General features: G+C 48.7%; 1 protein-coding gene across 1 annotated transcript; it reads left to right on the top strand.

The window, feature by feature from the left end:
- On the top strand, positions 1-10,250 carry ampd1. The gene is made up of 16 exons (XM_041227899.1): positions 1-107; positions 1,313-1,324; positions 1,742-1,913; positions 2,275-2,404; positions 3,375-3,540; positions 3,708-3,927; positions 4,228-4,357; positions 4,733-4,927; positions 5,437-5,568; positions 6,275-6,438; positions 7,123-7,249; positions 7,438-7,601; positions 8,042-8,162; positions 8,808-8,981; positions 9,291-9,401; positions 9,764-10,250. The coding sequence occupies exons 1-16, from the start codon at positions 86-88 to the stop codon at positions 9,920-9,922; spliced, it is 2,199 nt and encodes a 732-aa protein (XP_041083833.1). The 5' UTR covers positions 1-85; the 3' UTR covers positions 9,923-10,250.
- Positions 10,251-18,688: the final 8,438 nt, after the last annotated feature.

The following is an 18,688-nucleotide window of genomic DNA, read 5'->3' as shown; positions in this document are numbered from 1 at the left end:
GCTGAGCAGGCTCAGTGCTAGGCTGTGTGTGGGGAATAGCACTTCGTCGGCCCGCTAGGGAAAGTCTCAAGAAGTCACAGCCAAGATGCCTAAAGTCAAAGCTGCAGGTGAGTGGAAATTGCCTGCTTCTCTTCTCGTAGAGGATTGCACCTGAGAGACCGACAGGCAGGCAGGCAGGCGGGTCCTTCTGCCCTCTGTGCAGGTTATGCAGGGCACTGCCGCGACACAGACAGGGCGACAGATGAGACCCCCGTTCATAGCAGTTTAAGCTGTGGCAGGCTGTACTGTAATTAGCTGTCAAAGCCCATGGCCTTCCTTGTTTGGGCAGTATTCACACTCAGGTTTAATGCTGATTGTTGGATTAGACTTGCACAGTTTTAACTGTCTGTAACAGGCTTCCCACATGATTTCAGCTGGCTATCTTAACTGTTCTCACACACCTTTTAGCTAGGCTAGGTAAGACATGGTTTAGCTGTGCTAATGCAAATACAAATATGCATGCAGTTCACTGTATATTCTGAAGCCCTACCATTGTATTTTTGTAGCTGCTTCATTTTATCATCATATCTTGCTTTTGGTGTCTAGGATAGTTAACGAAGATGTAGAAAAAATGTGCTTATTAAACTTTGTATTTTCAGCTTTAAAATGCTGCTTTGAACGTTTCTGAACATTTTAGAGTCATTATCAGACAGCGTTCTGGAACAGGAAAAGTCTTTTTATAAATAAGTGAATATCAAATATAATGTGTAATTCCCTCAAAACAGTTACTAAATTAAGCAAGCGTCAGAGGGTGTGTTTAGCCTTGCAAGCACTCAGAATCTCTTTGGGAGAGATTGATATGTCAGTTTTCTTGCCAGCATAGAAATGGCAGTATGTCATGCTGCTAGGAATGGCTGCGTGATACACAATACGTCTTGTGTAAATCCATCAGAACCCCTATCCCTTGCCTGCACTCCGATAGCACCAGGGAACCAGAATACAATGGAGCATTAATGTTGGAATGCAGAAGACCACGGCACTTCCCGAAGGAGAGTTTTCTGGATGTAGCGTCCTGCTTCCTACCTCACCTGCCGTTGCTAGTTTACAGCATGTACTTTTTGTTTTTATCTGTACTCTGGTGGCAGGGGTGGGATAGCACATAGCACAGTTCATTACAGTATGTATTATGTTACGGGACGTGGCCTGTGACTAATTCCTTTTATCCAAGTGATTTTCTAAAGGGGATTTGGGCATGCCTGTCTCTGCTGTAACATGCTGTTCTCTCTTGTCTCCTTGCTCCCGGTGTATTTCTCTCTGCCGGATCACCACGCAGCCGCGGGACTGAGTAAGTATGGCAGCATTGTCTTACTGGGCCTCTAGCTGCTTAGGGGGTTCATAATTGGCCTCTGTTTTGTGCGCTCCCTGTGTCTGATTTGGCCGAACGCATGTTCCTGCTCGTTCTACAGTATTTATTTTGGGATCGGTGGTCAAGCTGTTTGTTCCTTTAGCTAATAATGGTTAGCACTCTTTTCAACAAAGAGTAGAGTTACCCTACAGTAAATTATCTTCTAAAATGCATGGCCCACCACATCATCATGATAGAGAGGACAGAGGATACCCCCCCCCAGATTCACTCACAAACCTTTATGATCACAGAGGCCGCTATTGCCTCTAACACACACACACACACACGCACACACACACTGTCTCTGCGCCTCTGCTGTCCTGTGCCAAGCCTGTGCGTTGCGGCTCGCTGTTACAGAGACCGATGCCAAGATGGTGGCCTTCGCGGAGAAGGTGTTTGCGTCGGTAGTTGGAGATGAGGAAACCCGGGAGGAGATCTCCATCTTCGACGTGTCTGAGGACTGTCCCATCATCCACCACGCGAGGAGCAGCCTACTGCTGCTGGAGACCAAGGAGAGCAACGAGAAGAGGTGAGGAGAGGAGAGCGGGGCGCTGCTGCTGCCTGGCACGTCACTATGGAGGGTCAAACTGTATGTTTGAAATAGGATTATGAGGGTCTGCTATAACAAGCCACTGGTCAAGGGGCTGAAGGGGTGCAGTGCGCAGACAGGGGCTGAAGGGGTGCAGTGCGCAGACAGGGCCTGAAGGGGTGCAGTGTGCAGGCAGGGGCTGAAGGGGTGCAGTGTGTAGGCAGGGGCTGAAGGGGTGCAGTGTGCAGACAGGGGCTGAAGGGGTACAGTGTGCAGACAGGGGCTGAAGGGGTGCAGTGCGCAGGCAGGGGCTGAAGGGGTGCAGTGTGCAGGTACGGACTGACCACCTCTTGTCTTGCAGGAAGAAGCATGTGTACCAGGCCCAAACCATGGCAGTTGCCATGAGTGAGAAGCACCCAACTACCGGCCCCACCTACCAGGATGTGCCGGCGTTCCAGCGCGTTGCCATCCTCGGAGACTACGCCTCAGGGGTGTGCATCCCAGCCGGCCGGCCGCTGGTTTCCTTCTTTAATTAGTCCTCTGGAACCAAACAAAGCCAGGATCATACGCATCATCCACAGCTGTTAAACACAATGTAGAACTCAAGCCTAAAACGTAATCAATTCAACGACAAACAGCTGACTAGCGGGTTTTTGTTTTTTTTTGTTTTTGTTTTTGCATTCTAGCTGAAACGTTTGTGTCAAGATTAGACATAGAAAGTTACACCAGAATCTTTTTGTTTTGGGAAATTTTCGCTGCAAACCAATACCAGTTATTTTCAAAATTTACTTGTGTATTAATCTACTTTGCTTAAATATATGTTCTGTTTTGAAAAAGAGTATATGGGATTGACATCGTCATTATTGTTAACAAGGGATTACTGTAGACTACAAACTAAATAAGCACCAGTGCTTTAGACAGCTTTGTGAAGACTAATACACTCTAAAACTAGAAATGGCAGCATTGCATTTCACACTGATTAATTAATTCATTCTAGAATGAAATCAACATGCTTTAATCTTCAGGGTTGTTGGATAGTCCTCCTGAAGCCCCTTCCCACTTCACTGGACTGTAGCCCCTGCTTCTCTCTCCTCCTGGCCCTCCGCTGGGATCCAGAGCTGCAAATTAATCTGCCACTTTCCCAGCCTGCTGACTCTGCTGTTAGTGCTACGAGAAGAGTGGGGTTTTAAATCTTCACTCTAAACATAGCCTTGCCATCTTTTACCACAACCTCATGATGACAGCAGGACACAGGGTCTCGCAAACACATTATTGAGCAGCAGGCACTGCATGTTGAGGGAATACAAAAGAAAACTTGATTCACTGGTTGGAAGTGAATCTTGAACTTAACCAGCCTGTGGATCTAGCTTGTGTTTCACACGTCTGCTGAACTCAAAGGTTGGGTGGGTTATAGAGTTTATATGGGGTCTCCCTGATCTTTTTATCTTTATAATTCCCTAGATGGCTGTGGAGGACTTTGAGCTGGTGTGTAAAGGACTGTACCGTGCGCTGACTATCCGTGAGAAGTACATGAGACTGTCCTATCAGCGCTTCCCCTCCACAGCCTCCAAATACCTGCGTGCCGTCGAGGGGGAGACCTGGAAGATTGAGGACCAGGTGCAGCCAGGTAACCCTCAGCCCTTCAACAGTGCTGCTACTGCTAACCCCAGGGCTGCTTCCAGTGACTTCTCCATTGCTAGTCTTGCTGATGGTTCTGCTAGCTAGGGTTTCTTCAGGGTAATACAATGAGACAAAGCCTCTTGAATTCGCTTCTGTGTGCTCCCTGTCTGCTAGTGTTCACCTCTCCACCGAAGCCAGGCGAGAACCCTCTTTCACTCGATGGTCTGCCAGAGAACCTTGGGTACCACGCCTCCATGAAGGACGGCGTGATCTATGTCTACCCCAGCAAGGAAGCAGCAGACAAGAACCAGCCTAAAGACCTGTCCTACCCCGACTACGAGACCTTCATCGACGACATGAACTTCCTCATCGCCCTCATCGCACAGGGACCCACGTGAGTACCCCGGCCTCCTTCATCTGCTGTGCGCTGCAAATAGGGCAGGCTAGAGGCACGGATCCCTCTCACGTCCCCTAGGGAAAGGAGGTCGCCTTGAGGCATGGAAACTGATATGTTCCCTGACCACTCCAAGGGGAAGGGTGGTCCCTCCGGTCCAGGGAGTCTTGAGGTATGGAGACTGAGCAGAACACCCCTAATTTGCATTAAGCATGGCACCCTCTTGCCTCTGCTGCGGAGCTTGTGCAAGGTGCTGGACTGACAGTCTTCATTTCCTTTCTGTCTGTTTCTCCCACTCAGTAAGACCTACAGCCACCACCGGCTGAAGTTTCTGGAGTCCAAGTTCAACGTCCATGAGATGCTGAACGAGATGGAAGAGATGAAGGAGGTGAAGAACAACCCTCACAGAGACTTCTATAACTGCAGGAAGGTACGAGAGGCTGGAGAGAGAGAGAGAGAGAGAGAGAGAGAGAGAGAGAGAGACCACACAGAGGGGCAAGGCTCTCAAAACACCTTACAAGAAACCGTGGACTCTAAACAGAAGGGGATATAAACACTGGCACGGTTTAGTTAATAATGCACGTCAATCTCTTTAACTTATTTCTGTAGAAATTCTTTTAGATCAATTGACTAAAGCCCTTATTTTTTAAACATTTTTGTACATACCTAAGAAGACTGTAACCTCACAAGCATTGTGTTTTATCGCCGTTGATCAGCTAAACCCTTATACCAGAAACCCTCCTCATGTGTTAGTGCTGGCAGTGCCACGCTGATGCAGACCCAGCTCTCGCTCTGTGGTTCCCAGGTCGACACTCACATCCACGCCGCAGCCTGCATGAACCAGAAACACCTGCTGCGCTTCATCAAGAAGTCGTACCGCGTGGATGCGGACCGGGTGGTGCACGAAGCCAAGGGCAGCAAGATGACTCTGAAGGAGCTCTTCGCATCTCTCAATCTGCACCCCTACGACCTCACTGTGGACTCGCTCGATGTCCACGCAGTGAGTATCATTGCACTGGAGCAAACCACTGTGCCAACTCGCTTCGGGGGGGGGCTTCTTTTTCATTAGCGACCGGCGCGAGTTTAACAGTGCCGCTCTTAGAAACCCCCGTCACCTGATCTCACACCTCGCTTGCAGTTTGTTCAGGGATGGTATTAAGGTGGTAAATAGATCCCAGCAGATTACAAAAGAAGACAGTTAGTTGATTCCCCATGATATGATCGGTACCATACCATTGCAAGGGGCTGTGTATCTCGGCAGCCTAATTCATTCAATCACAGCTGCAGCTGAAGAGCATTTTAATGCACTGTATAATGCCCCTGAATTGCATCAACCCCCTAATCCCAGATTCCCTGGTCCTGTAAAACTACTAAAAATAGAACTCGGCACCTCTCGTGCCTTCCACCTCTGAAATCCTTGGGTCAGCTCAGTGAGTTTGGAGCTCAAGTGAATGGCTGCATTCATTTAATCATCAAAACCGCCTCTGACCTTTCTCTCCAACTTCACAGGGCAGGCAGACTTTCCAGCGCTTCGACAAATTCAACGCCAAGTACAACCCAGTGGGGGCGAGCGAGCTGCGCGACCTGTACATGAAGACAGAGAACCACATCGACGGGGAGTACTTTGCCACCATCATCAAGGTGACTGGAAAAACAACACTCCCAACACAAGGCTGTGTGACTATCACTGCGATCTAACCCTAACACAAGCCATGTGACTGTATCACTGCGATCTAACCCTAACACAAGCCATGTGACTGTACCACTGCGATCTAACCCAAACACAAGCCATGTGACTGTATCACTGCGATCTAACCCTAACACAAGCCATGTGACTGGATCACTGCGATCTAACCTAAACACAAGCCATGTGACTGGATCACTGCGATCTAACCCAAACACAAGCCATGTGACTGGATCACTGCGATCTAACCCAAACACAAGCCATGTGACTGGATCACTGCGATCTAACCCAAACACAAGCCATGTGACTGGATCACTGCGATCTAACCCAAACACAAGCCATGTGACTGGATCACTGCGATCTAACCCAAACACAAGCCATGTGACTGGATCACTGCGATCTAACCCAAACACAAGCCATGTGACTGGATCACTGCGATCTAACCCAAACACAAGCCATGTGACTGTACCACTCCTGGGTGAATATGCAGTAACCAGTAAGCTGATGAAATGTTTCTAGAGAATCTCACTGTTCGCTTCGTGGGTCTCTCATTTTTCCTGTAAGAAATCTCATTGGTAATACATTAGGAGCAAGACAGTATGTGCCATTTGCACTCATGTTAATATTGATGCTGACCAGTTCTCTGCCCCCCCCCCCCGACAGGAAGTGGGCTCCGACCTAGAGGATTCCAGGTACCAGTATGCGGAGCCCCGCCTCTCCATCTACGGGCGCTCTCCCAAGGAGTGGACCAACCTGGCCAACTGGTTCAACAAGCACCAGGTCTACTCCCCGCACCTGAAGTGGATGATCCAAGTCCCCAGAATCTAGTATGTCTCTTTCTGAAAACGCACTTGTTTCTTTCTCTCAGTGTCCAACACAAGGGAATCGGAGAAGCAACTCTGACTCTGTCTTTGCATGCTGAATGATAAAGGCTCTGACTCCGCCCCGTTCTTGTCTTTGCATGTTGAATGATAAAGGCTCTGACTCCGCCCCGTTCTTGTCTTTGCATGCTGAATGATAAAGGCTCTGACTCCGCCCCTTTCTTGTCTTTGCATGCTGAATGATAAAGGCTCTGACTCCGCCCCTTTCTTGTCTTTGCAAGCTGAATGATAAAGGCTCTGACTCCGCCCCTTTCTTGTCTTTGCATGCTGAATGATAAAGGCTCTGACTCCGCCCCTTTCTTGTCTTTGCATGCTGAATGATAAAGGCTCTGACTCCGCCCCTTTTGTCTTGTCTTTGCATGTTGAATGATAAAGGCTCTGACTCCGCCCCTTTCTTGTCTTTGCATGCTGAATGATAAAGGCCTGACTCCGCCCCTTTCTTGTTTTTGCATGTTGAATGATAAAGGCCTGACTCCGCCCCTTTCTTGTTTTTGCATGCAGAATGATAAAAAGGGGGGCATCTGTAATTGGGTAATACTCACCTGGGTTAGGGTAGCAATTTTTTATTCTACTTATTATTTATTTATTGATGGTTTTTTTTTTTTTAATTTTAAATCTTTTTTTTTTTAGTGACGTTTTCAGATCCAAGAACTTTGTCCCGCATTTTGGGAAAATGCTGGAGAACATTTTCCTGCCTGCTTTTGAAGCGACGATCAACCCCCAGAAGCACAAGGAGCTGAGCGTGCTGCTGAAACATGTGAGTGAGAGCGAGCCAGCCAGCCAGCCAGCCAGGAGCAGGCAGCTCTGCAAACATACAGCAGAGAAACTTTGCTAAGGGCGGTAGAGGCGTGGCAGTGCTGGAGCGGGGGGGTGGGGGTGTTTGAATCCCAACACATGCAAGACAGGAGTAGGGATGATGACAAGGCCCTCTTTCCTCAACCCCAGGTGACAGGGTTCGACAGCGTGGACGACGAGTCCAAACACAGCGGCCACATGTTCTGCACCAAGAGCCCCAAACCCGAGGAGTGGACCGCGGAGAAGAACCCCTCCTACACCTACTACATCTACTACATGTATGCCAACATCATGGTGCTGAACCAGCTGCGCAAGTGAGTGCTGCACCGACTGGCATTGCAGGGGTTTGGGAAGGAAGGGGAACCGAACAGCACCCTCGCCGGCAGGCAATAAAATCAACATTAATAATTCAAAATAGAAATCGCTGGATGAGTGCATTGTGCATTGTAAGGAGCCGCTGCTGTTTGGGTCTTTTGCAGGCACAAAGATGGTAAGAGACATTCCTGCAGCATGTAAAAAGAGATATAATATTATGGGATTTTAACTTGACAACTGTGCAGTATGTTCTGTAAACGGGATGGCATTCGTGCGCTGGGTATTTTGACAAATGCTAAACAGTGATTGGTTGGTTTGTCAAACGTGGTGTATAGTAACTCCAGTGCTTCTTGTGTGTGTCTTGGTTGGTTTGTCAAACGTGGTGTATAGTAACTCCAGTGCTTCTTGTGTGTGTCTCTGTGCGTGTGTGTGCGTGCAGGGAGCGGGGGATGAACACCTTCCAGTTCCGCCCTCACTGCGGAGAGGCGGGGGCTGTCACTCACCTGCTCGCCGCCTTCATGACGGCCGACAACATCTCTCACGGTCTCAACCTCAAGAAGGTCAGTCTGGGGTCACTGGCACTGCTGCACACTATCCACTGGTATTCACTCTGAAGACCAGTCAGAGCTACTGGCACTGCCGCACACTATCCACTGGTATTCACTCTGAAGACCAGTCAGAGCTACTGGCACTGCCGCACACTATCCACTGGTATTCACTCTGAAGACCAGTCAGAGCTACTGGCACTGCTGCACACTATCCACTGGTATTCACTCTGAAGACCAGTCAGAGCTAGGCTTCCATTGCTGTGCAGTTTAAGCTAGGTGGAGACTCTCAGCAGGACTGACACTTCATTACATCACTCGTATCTGCTGTGTGCTTCCATGTGCTTTCCAGGTTCCCAACGTGCACTTTGGAAAGAATGATGGTGTAGCATTTTGTATTTTAAAACACGTCTTGTGCTGCAGTACTGAGTTAAAGAAATGTAATTCACTGAGTTTCTTTTAGCGTTTAGCTGTATCCAGTGTTTTTGTAGACGATAGACAAACAGCAGGAACACACAATAAGCTGTGATCCAGCCCGAGGCAGATGACGGTAACGCAGCACCGTCCTTTGGTGTGTGCCCTGCAGTGTAAGGTGATGGAATGCAGTTCAGTGGAAAGCCTCAGATTGATATGCTTGTGCTGCTGTGTGTGCTTTTACAGAGCCCAGTGCTGCAGTACCTGTACTTCCTGGCTCAGATCCCCATCGCCATGTCTCCTCTGAGCAACAATAGCCTCTTTCTGGAGTACGCCAAGAACCCCCTGCGCGAGTTTCACCAGAAGGGTCTGGTCATCTCCCTCTCCACCGACGACCCCATGCAGTTCCACTATACCAAGGTGAGGCATGGTCGGAGAGCTGGCTTACTAGAGTCCCCTCCACGCCTGGTCTTCATTCCAACCCTGTTCAGAACTGTTTCATTGATCAATCCAGACCCTGCATTAGTTAATGATGTCATGTTACCTGTTAACCGCAGAGCAGCATTGCAGTTTAGCACAGCGTGAACAGCAGGGGGATCCTTGGAACACAGGGCACTACCACAGTTCAGGAATCCAGCATTGGAGGGGTCAGGGTTGAGTGTACAGCGAAGGCGTGAAAGAGAGCCTGCAGCCCCTCATTAACAGAGCCTGTGTGTGCGCTTGTTACAGGAGCCTCTCATGGAGGAGTACGCTATCGCCGCCCAGGTGTTCAAGCTGACGACCTGCGACATGTGTGAGATCTCCAAGAACAGCGTGCTGCAGAGCGGACTCTCTGTGGAGGTGAGTTACTTCACAGCTGCTCCTCCTGTCCACCCCACCATGCTAAAACTGAATGCAAGAGCAGGGGCCGCTAGTATAGGAGTGCTGATCTCTTTTGGATCCAGTTTTGCACAATTGCGTGGTTTAGGAAACGCACTTGGTTATTAATCCCTTTGAATGAAATCTGTCGGTGGAGGTAGATTATGGCCGCATCTTTTGCTCGGCACTGCGCAGATCGTGGTGCTGTCAGTGTAAGGTAACGGCCGCAGATACCGGAATGCATGAGTCTGGATTCATTCGTGAAGAAAGACAGTGAGGTGAAACGATAGTGAGGGGAGGGAAATGGGTCCTCGCTCACAGGGCTGGATCTCTTCTTTCCCCAGGAGAAGTCACATTTCCTGGGGCCGAACTTCCTGAAGGAGGGTCCCGAGGGGAACGACATCCACAAGACAAATGTGGCTCAGATCCGCATGGCCTACCGCCACGAGACCATCTGCTACGAATTCAACCTCATCACGGAGGAGCTCAAATCAGCCGACTGAACCAGCAGCCTGGAAGAGATCCCCCTTCCCCTTCGCCAGCTTCAGCCTCCAAACTCTTCAAACTCAATAAAGGATCCTCAGTTAATATGCAGTGCTTGCACCCTGGTCAGTGCAGCCCTGTCAATAAGAGAAATGCATGAGAGTGAGGGTCGCACCTCTGTAACTCAGATCAGAAGAATCACATCATAGGAAAACAAAATTAACACAAGCTCAAGATTACACACAATGGCACACACACAAGAACGCGCATACATGCACAGGCGCCTTACACATGTGCACACGCAGTTAGGATCAGTATGGATTCAAATAAAGCGACTCGTCAAACAAATTGGGCTTGTTGTGATATTTTATTCCAAGGTGCTAATAATTAGCTTCTCTTCACCTGGGCACGTTTGTGTGTATCTTTTTTTTTTTTAATTACTGATTGGTCAGCAACTGAAATCTGCCTAGCAACACCACGCACTGGCTGAAATCCACCAATGAGAATAAGACTAGCACGCTGCAACTGACAGGCAGGACGGTGACCCTTCAAACCAGCAAGTTTTCCGTGCATGGTAAATGCCTTCATAATGCAATCCTGTCTGCCTCCACAAGGGGGCGGCAGCCTATTGTTTCAGCCGGGATCTCTGGTGATGTCATCCCTCAGGCTCAAGCCGCAGCCAGACTGATTCCATTAGCGTGTTCCAAAAGGGAATGCTTCTATCGTCGGCTGTTTGCCTGTTCCTTACCGGCGAGGATCCGCTTTGCGTGTTCTGACTGTTCTGTATTGAGCCCTGCAGTGCATGCAGATCACAAAGATACAGTCGTGGCCAGACCTGTCGGGAATGGCGTTAATTGCCCACGTGTGCATGGTGCTCCTCAAAAACGTGCCCCTTACTGTAACTCCAGACCCCTGGTTTATAACACTTTTAATGCATTGGCAGAACATGAAACATCCAGGTGATTTCACCTTCCCGTTACTTCACCCGTCCCTCAAACCCGGCAAAGTACAGCGCCTGACCCTGGAGGAGTTCCCTCCCCACCCCCACCTCGCTGCTCCGTCTCAGCAATTCCAAGACTCCCGAATCCTGGTTTACATTGCTGTACGTGGAAACGCCAGCCGTTGCTTGCAGGTGTGGGAATGTCACATTTCCTTGTCTGCAAGTTTAATGTTCATTTCTGTGGCGCCTCCATTAGAGAGAGAGAGAGAGAGAGAGAGAGAGAGAGACCACAGTTAAACTGAGAGAGAGAGAGAGAGAGAGAGAGAGACACACAAATACATTCCAGCTGCAGTTAACAGCGCCCGGGATGAACGGAGAGCTTGTCATGCAGAGAGTCTCTGCAGGGTCAGTCAGGTGCGGGCTCTTCTCCAAGCCCTTTACAAACACTGCCTCCCTTGCTGAGCTGAGAGAGTGACAGCGACGCTTCCCAATCGCACTCGACAGCTAGGGAAACAAAAAAAATAAAAACACAACACTTCCTGTCAACTTTCAAAACCTCCTGGCTGGAAATGAATCATGCAAACAATTATTCTTCGCTCTGAAGAAGCTCTTTGAACGACGGCATCCTGAAAACTACTGACGACAGGGAGTCTGGAGCAAGGGAGGCGTTAAAATATCACATCCCTGCGCAGGCTGGTCGGGTTTGCGGACAGGACAGCGGCGTTTCTTCGGGACGGGTTTCAGTGGGATTGCTGGGAACTGCAAATAGAAACAAACCTTGACATGCGATTACAATGGACCACTGGCGTCTAGCTGGAGACAAGGAAAAAAACTCAATTTCCACCCAGGCAGGACAGACTGAAAGAACAAGGTAGCGTACTGATTTCTCGACAGTAGTCTTTATAATCGTTTTTCTTTTACGTTGCAATTGCATGCAGTGTGTATCATACCCACTGACAGTTTCTGAAGGATTTCAGTTTCTTAAGAAAAGGGACAAGCGGCTGTGGACTTTCCCAGGACACGCTTTACCGCATTTCACAGCTTGCTCTGAATGGACTGTTTTATATCTGCTCGTTTAAGCCTCTTCACTGCCCCTCGAAACAGTATCTACACCAGCGGGAGCAGAAGAAACAGTCTCGTTAGGATTTGAACGTCTTAAACAAACTGGTTTGTGTCTGAATATACATATACGAGCCATATCCATTGGTAAATATGCGTGTAAATCATGTTTCCGCGTGTTTTGAAAAAAAAAACAAAACACACCAGACTATTGTTCGTGAGTTTGAACGCGGGGGATACGGGCTGTTACATTACAATTCCCGCCCGACATTTTGTATTAACCACACAACCTGTCTTGTAAAAATAAAAATAATAATAATTATACAAATAAGTAGAGAGTAATGATCCGCGTTGTGTGAGCTACACACACGCAACACCTTGGCAGCTCTCAGAAGTGTTCGAGTCTGTTATTAACAGCTTCCTGACTTCGTTATTTTAAGTCCGCGGTGTTTTCAGGGCTTGTGTGGCTGCTGTTGTCTGTGTGAATGTGTTATTATTTTAACACTATGTCATTGTGATCCGGTGCCAACCCTCCCCCCGCAAAATTAAAAACAAACTATTTTAGCATGAGTTAGGTGGGGTGGAAATAAGGCTCCTTTTTAGCATAGCAGTTTGATCCATTCCTGGTTTTACTAGGAGTTTAGTAAGACCTGAGCTTGTTCCCTGTACACTGGGGCTCCTCAAACACACATTACTGTAAAACCAGGAGTGAGTGAAACTCTGCAATAGGAGTCTTATTCCCATCCCTGTACTTTGTTGCTATAGCAAAGCAAACCACAAACACAGTCACCTTATCGGATGTGTCCTTTCTTGTTGTAAAAAATCACTAATCCTGACTCCCTGTGCACAGTGCAATATTGAACCATGCCAACTTCTTAGAGGTCTGTTGCATTTTAAGGTTGATTTCATCAAGTAAATGTAGCTCCCCTTCTATACTCGAGAGATACTCATGGTGTCTTCCAGAACAGATCTGCAGGTGTCTGAGGGCTACCAGCTCCCAGCCACCTTGGTGTTCTGAAGTCTTATGTGTTTGCTTAAATAGTCGATCGTTTTAAACTATGCAAACCCGCTAAAGTAGCGAGCAGTTTGATTAGAGCCGAGTCACTTGAGCCTGAAGCAGCATTTCAAACAGTCGTTTCCCCCTGTCTCAAAGCCCTGAGTGAACATTTAGCAATCGAGCGCTGCTTTACAAGGGGCTGCTAAGAGAGTAAACAGCGGAGATTCAGACAGCCGGCGCATTTTAAACTCACTTTAAATTTCAAAGACTGTCCCTTCGCCCGAGCCTTGGTCCTTAGGGATTAGCTGTGCTGTGGCTTGGGTCAATAGACACACACAGGGGGGTTGTGGGATCAGATTCAAGATGTCTTCAGCCCAGAGCTTCACACTTTGAACACACGCCTGCCACTCCCCCATCCCGCCTTGAATCCCAGAAGCAGGCTGAGCCCTGCAGAGGATGTGGGTCTGGTGTCTGCCTGCGTATTGTGGGGTGTCATTTACCCTAATTGCACTAATGATAAGGTTTTGTTAAAAGGTGGTATGCTGGCTGATTATTTTGCAGAGCCTTCTTGCAGACTCTGTGATCGCTGGTCTGCTGTTGAGAGGCTGGGCTTTAAGTCCTGTTGCAAGGTTTGCATGCCAGTACTGTTTATCTGCGCTGGATTGGGAACGCTGTGTCTACTTGGAGTACAGGAGTGTGTTTGTGTTTCTTTTGTTGGATATACAAAAGACATTCTCTGTCATGTAGACAGTGACCTGCCCACTGTGTGTACTGTTGCGGTTTACATTTAAAAAGGGGGGGGGTCTATTGTACTGGTCTAATAAGAGGCTGGTCTTAATGCCGCTGTTTAGCTCATGAATATAACCCTGCATGGAGGAACGCTAGGCTGCTATTATGTGAAACTCATGCCTGTTTAGACCCTGCGTTTCCACAACACTGCTTCCATGCTGTAGCAGGCGAATGCAACACTGTTGACTCAGCCTAGGCTTCGAATCCTTTAGCACAGCAGCACAGGTGAAGTGGGTTTGAATAACAAGCGCAGTAAATGAATTTTTCACTTGAATCCTGGAGCTGATGTGACCACTTTCTCACACACACTGTAGCTCCAGTACTCAGGTTTGTGCCTCATGTCTTGTGGACGGGCTCCACCTCTGCAGCAGAACGCAACGCTCTTTGAGTTGCTAAGTTCCTTTTCACAGCGGCTTGTGCAGTTTTCCATGCGGGATGGGATGTGAAACTGACTGTATGACGAGGAAGGTGGGGGACTCTCCGGCAGAGAGGAACCGGAAATGAAAGCAAATAATAAACATTTAAGAATCGCGAGTGCAGAGACGCAGAGTGCTGTCTCAAGAGCCAGGATCTCGGTGGAAATGCAGCTCCGGTTTGCTCAGTTCTTTCAGGACAGACACAAACATGTATTTTAGTATCGTTTGTGTGAAACAGACTCTGTAGTGTTTGTATGTGAGTAAACCTTTCCAGTGCCTTTGCTGAAAGATGTTTCATGAGATCCTGCAACAAGGTGGGTTTAGAGTACAGATGGGAACTGCGCTGCATCGTCTCAGCATGATTTTCCAGAGCTGTGCATCGGAAAACAATTCCGCTGTGTAACCCTTAGAAATGTATGAAACAGGTTTTAGGAATCCTCTTTCTTGCAATGCGTTTTGTACGTGCTGTACAGCGCATGCCTGCAAGCGTTCAGGATTTGACAGCGCTGTTGCTGGACCTGACGATGCACACGTTCCGAAACTCCCCCAGTTGCTGCCTGCAGTGTTTGCTCCTGGACTGAGTGATTAATTCATTGTTGTCTAGTTGGAAAATGCTTCCTGGCTGTTCTCTTTCTCTTGACGATTTCAAACGCACAATGAAGCACAACAGTAATTACAGGCTCACTTTATAAAAGTTTGAAATAAGTTTCCTAGCTGTTGTGCTTGTTTGGACCCAGCGGTACCTCTCAGCCTCTCAGCCGCTCTCCTCGCCGGTGTGTTTGCATAGAGGCCAGCCAGTTACTTATATTTATCCCTCCACCCTGACTAAGCTCCCTGAGCATGTTGAGACGAGCACCACGGGCTCGCTGTCTAGCACTGCCGGCGCATTTCCCATCGCCTCAGTCTTTGATCCCGGCCCTGTTGCTGTAATTGAGGGAAGGAGGGAGGGAGGGGAGCTGGTGCTGGCAGAGGTTTGAACCGCCTGTGCGCTCCGAACACAGCACTGACTGCAAGGGCGCGCTGAAACCGTTTCTTTTTCTGTGCTGCCGCTCCTCACAATCTGCTAGTGTCAGGAAGTCAGGAACAGAGCGAAGTTTAGAAACTTTGTTGCACAAAGCCAGCTGGGCTGCAGCAGTTTCACAATGCAGTATGAAGGTGGCGTCCAGTTTTATTTCCTTACAAGAGTCGAAGGCGTACCCTAGTAAAAGCATTGCAGAGTGTAATGGTAAAGCAGAGTGGAAGCGTGGGAAGCACAACATTTAAAAACATGGCAAACTGTAGTCATTGCACAGCAGAACCACAGGAAAAGCATGCTTTGAACAGTCTGTTAATTCATGTTGAATATCCTCATCTAAAGCACATGCAATAAGAAAATAATACAATTTTGGTGGAAAAAAAAGGACAAGTCCGATAGTGGTGTAATTGCTGAAAGTGATTGGAGCTTCAGTGATTCGAGGCAGCACTGTAGACAAAAGGGCCCTTTACCCATTCCCTTTGAAATCTATCTCTATATATATATCTGTGTAGTGTCATTATACATGTGCCCTAATGCTTTGTATTGACTGAGTGACTTGTGGAAGGTGGTAAGCTGCCAGCAGTGGATCCTGAGCTGTGCTTTTAAAGACCAAAGAGATGTTGTGCTGTTTATTGTGCACAGTCTTGAACAGTGCTGGGGGAGGAAGGGTGGGCGCTGGTTGAAACTCCTACCTTTTTGTCTTTTATCTGGGGTTGTCTGCAGCCTGACCCCAAAGGGGCTGCTTCCTTTGATAAGCGAAACAAAGGCAGACGCATCCTGTCGAGGGCGATGTGCCGGAGGGGCCAGGCATTTCTATAAGAGGAGGACAGGGCGAGCGAGCTTCTGATCAGGAGCTCCCTGCTCTATCTGTCCTGAGCCAGCCTGCTTGAGGTCTTCAGGGGCAGTGCTGAGTGTAAGAAGGAGAAGAGCATGCCTTGTGCATGACTGTAACAGAGTTAAAACAAAACAAACACTGCCTGCTTTCTGTTCTCAACTTGTTCATCATGCTGCCCCAGTGGCTCCCCCTAGGAAAGGGGGGTCATGCGATCAGGAGCTCGCCGGATCGAATCCCATCTGTGCCGAGTTTCTGATCTTGGCTGGGGGTCCCGCAGTGCTTTGCGCCGGTGAGCTGTTTAGTTAACTGTTAAGACTCAGTGTGGAGGTTGAAATGACAGTGGAGCGTTGCACTTGCATCTGGCTCTGGGCAACCCAGTTCAGCATGCCCAGACCTGCGGCAGGTTGATTAATCAAAGAAACCAGGTTTGAGATTGAAAAGGTCTTTCCAGTGTGGATGCACTGTCCGTCAAGTTAATGACTTGCAGCTCAGGGGTAGAAGCGATTTCAAACGGGGACTCTACACTGTACAGACCCTGCGTGAGCGCGTCTTCATCAAGAGCACACCTTTACCTGTCCTTCATGCTGGCCGTGTTGGTGGTGGAATGCATTATTCAGTATCGTCAATGCTACTGTAACGTTGTGTGGAGCTTGCAGACTTGGCCCGCCTGCCGTCCCTGGCATCGTATACAATGTGTCTTTGTTGCAGCTGGGTGTGTGCTGGCTGAGTGTGTTCCACAGCTCCGCGCTAATGACAGGGGGCTGTGGAGACTGGGCTTAGCGACAGGATAAAGAGATGCACTCAAGTGCTCACCTGCTGTCTGAGAGGTACCTGGGGCAGGTGCCAGCCACAGGCTCCCCCTTTATCAAAGTCCAGCTGCGTTTCTGACTATTGCTAATAACTGTAGTTCATTTGAAACCTGAGTGCTTCAGGGAAGGCATTGCAGGTGCCTCTGTTTCGATAGGGGGTAACAGCGGGACCAGTGTCTGGGGGGTAATGTTGAAATGGCTGCCGGGGAACCCCTCTCTTGCGAGGTGTCTCAGCAGGCAAGCTTCTTGTACCGAGGGCCTGGAGATCTCTCTTTGATTGGAAAAGGATGGAAGAGCTTTCAAAGTGAAATGTGTTTCAGGACCTTGCTGCTCTTTTGTAGAGGTTTTGCTTGAGAAGGTTCTGCTGCACTGTGTCCTTTTTTAGTGTTAATGTGGACTGATTGTTAATGGCACGCTAAACTGAAGATTTGCATCTGCGACTGCTTCCTTCGGTGAAACTACTGAGAGGGAAATCGGTTACACAAGCAGAGCTCGTGTCCCAACTGGGAATGCAAACCACACTCCTGCAGGCGTGTTCGGGGTTAAAACAACAGTGTAAACCGTCATTTCAGTCAGCCCCGTCGCTCCTGCTGTGATAGAAATACCAGGACATGCATGACAGCCTCGCACTGTGTGCAGGTGCTTGCACAGGTGAGGGGGTGTGTCGAGTGCCTGGAAACACACCTTGTTACTCTGCCCTCCAGGGGGAGACTCACGCGGCCGGCGGGACAGGGCGGGATAGTGGGAAAAGTATTTTGGGATGAATCTTTTTTTTTTTTTATAAAAGCGACAACACGTGGACAGTTTAGATCAGTGTCTGATTTAAGAGAATTCTTGTGAAACAAAATGCAGCAGCTGTGCAGATATATCGTGACTCTTTACTGACACGACCTGCGTTACTTATATGTGTGGTAAAGAATTTTGGCTGGAGGGACGTTTGTGAGTTCAGTAGTACCTGAACACAGGCTATCAAAAAATGTATCCAAAATAATATTTCTCACGTTGCCATGAGAAACACTGGAAGCATGGTAAAGGATGGAATTGAGGCTGCTTACTTTTTGAAAGTGAATCCAGCTGGATCGTTCCATCTGCGTTGTGTTGGAGAGAAGAACGGTTTGCTGAGGGGGTACATGCTTTCTGGATGATTCATGAGGCTGTGTTTTGCTGTACAATCGAAAACGTTCTGCAGGGTGTGGTCACTTTATTAGGATAGTGGAGAATGGCTGCTGGTGTGAGCTGTTGCTGTGCAAAGAACCTGAACAGAGTTAAAACTGCAGCCTGTGTGCCAGATCTCATTCAGCGTCACACTAAAATCGATTTCATTGCTTCCTGCGTGCTGAAGTCTTACGTCATTGTGCTGAAGAACCGAATTAGAAGTGGGAGCGAGGCCTGGGCTGCAGAGAGTGGAGAATGGAAGTGGCCCTGCCCCCAGGGGACTGCAAGGCTGTCCGCTGAGACGCCTGTGTCCACAGACTCCTCGTATCGGAGCAGGATGGCCGGCCAGTTTAAAAATACACCCTGGCCAGTCGCCATGGCAAGAGCGGACGGGAAACGCATCCCTGCCGGTCTGTCGATCCTGGAAACGGCTGCCATGACAACAATAGGCTACCCTGACCTTCAGGGGCAGAGGTCACAGGTCGCTTCCTGTTTGTGAGGAGGGGCTGGAGAAGCGTTCAAACCTTTGATCTAGAACTTTGCGACGGGGTGGGGGGGGGGACTGCAGAAAGCAATCTCAGCACAGCAGCAGTCATGATGTCGATAATGCTGAGAGGCAATCGAGCAGAGTCCATTCCCGTCCTCCTAGCGCTCCTTGAAGATAGCAGGCTGCATTGCATCACACATTACAGGTCACATTGTTGTTTTATTGGCATGATTATGATCCAGTAACTATAATGGTGTAGGGTTACAGCGTGAGAGAGAGAGAGA

This window comes from Polyodon spathula, chromosome 25 (assembly GCF_017654505.1).
Source record: "Polyodon spathula isolate WHYD16114869_AA chromosome 25, ASM1765450v1, whole genome shotgun sequence".
In the NCBI taxonomy this organism is placed as follows: Eukaryota; Metazoa; Chordata; class Actinopteri; order Acipenseriformes; family Polyodontidae; genus Polyodon; species Polyodon spathula.
Note: the sequence above shows the minus strand (reverse complement) of the source record. Positions and strands in the feature narration are given on the sequence as shown.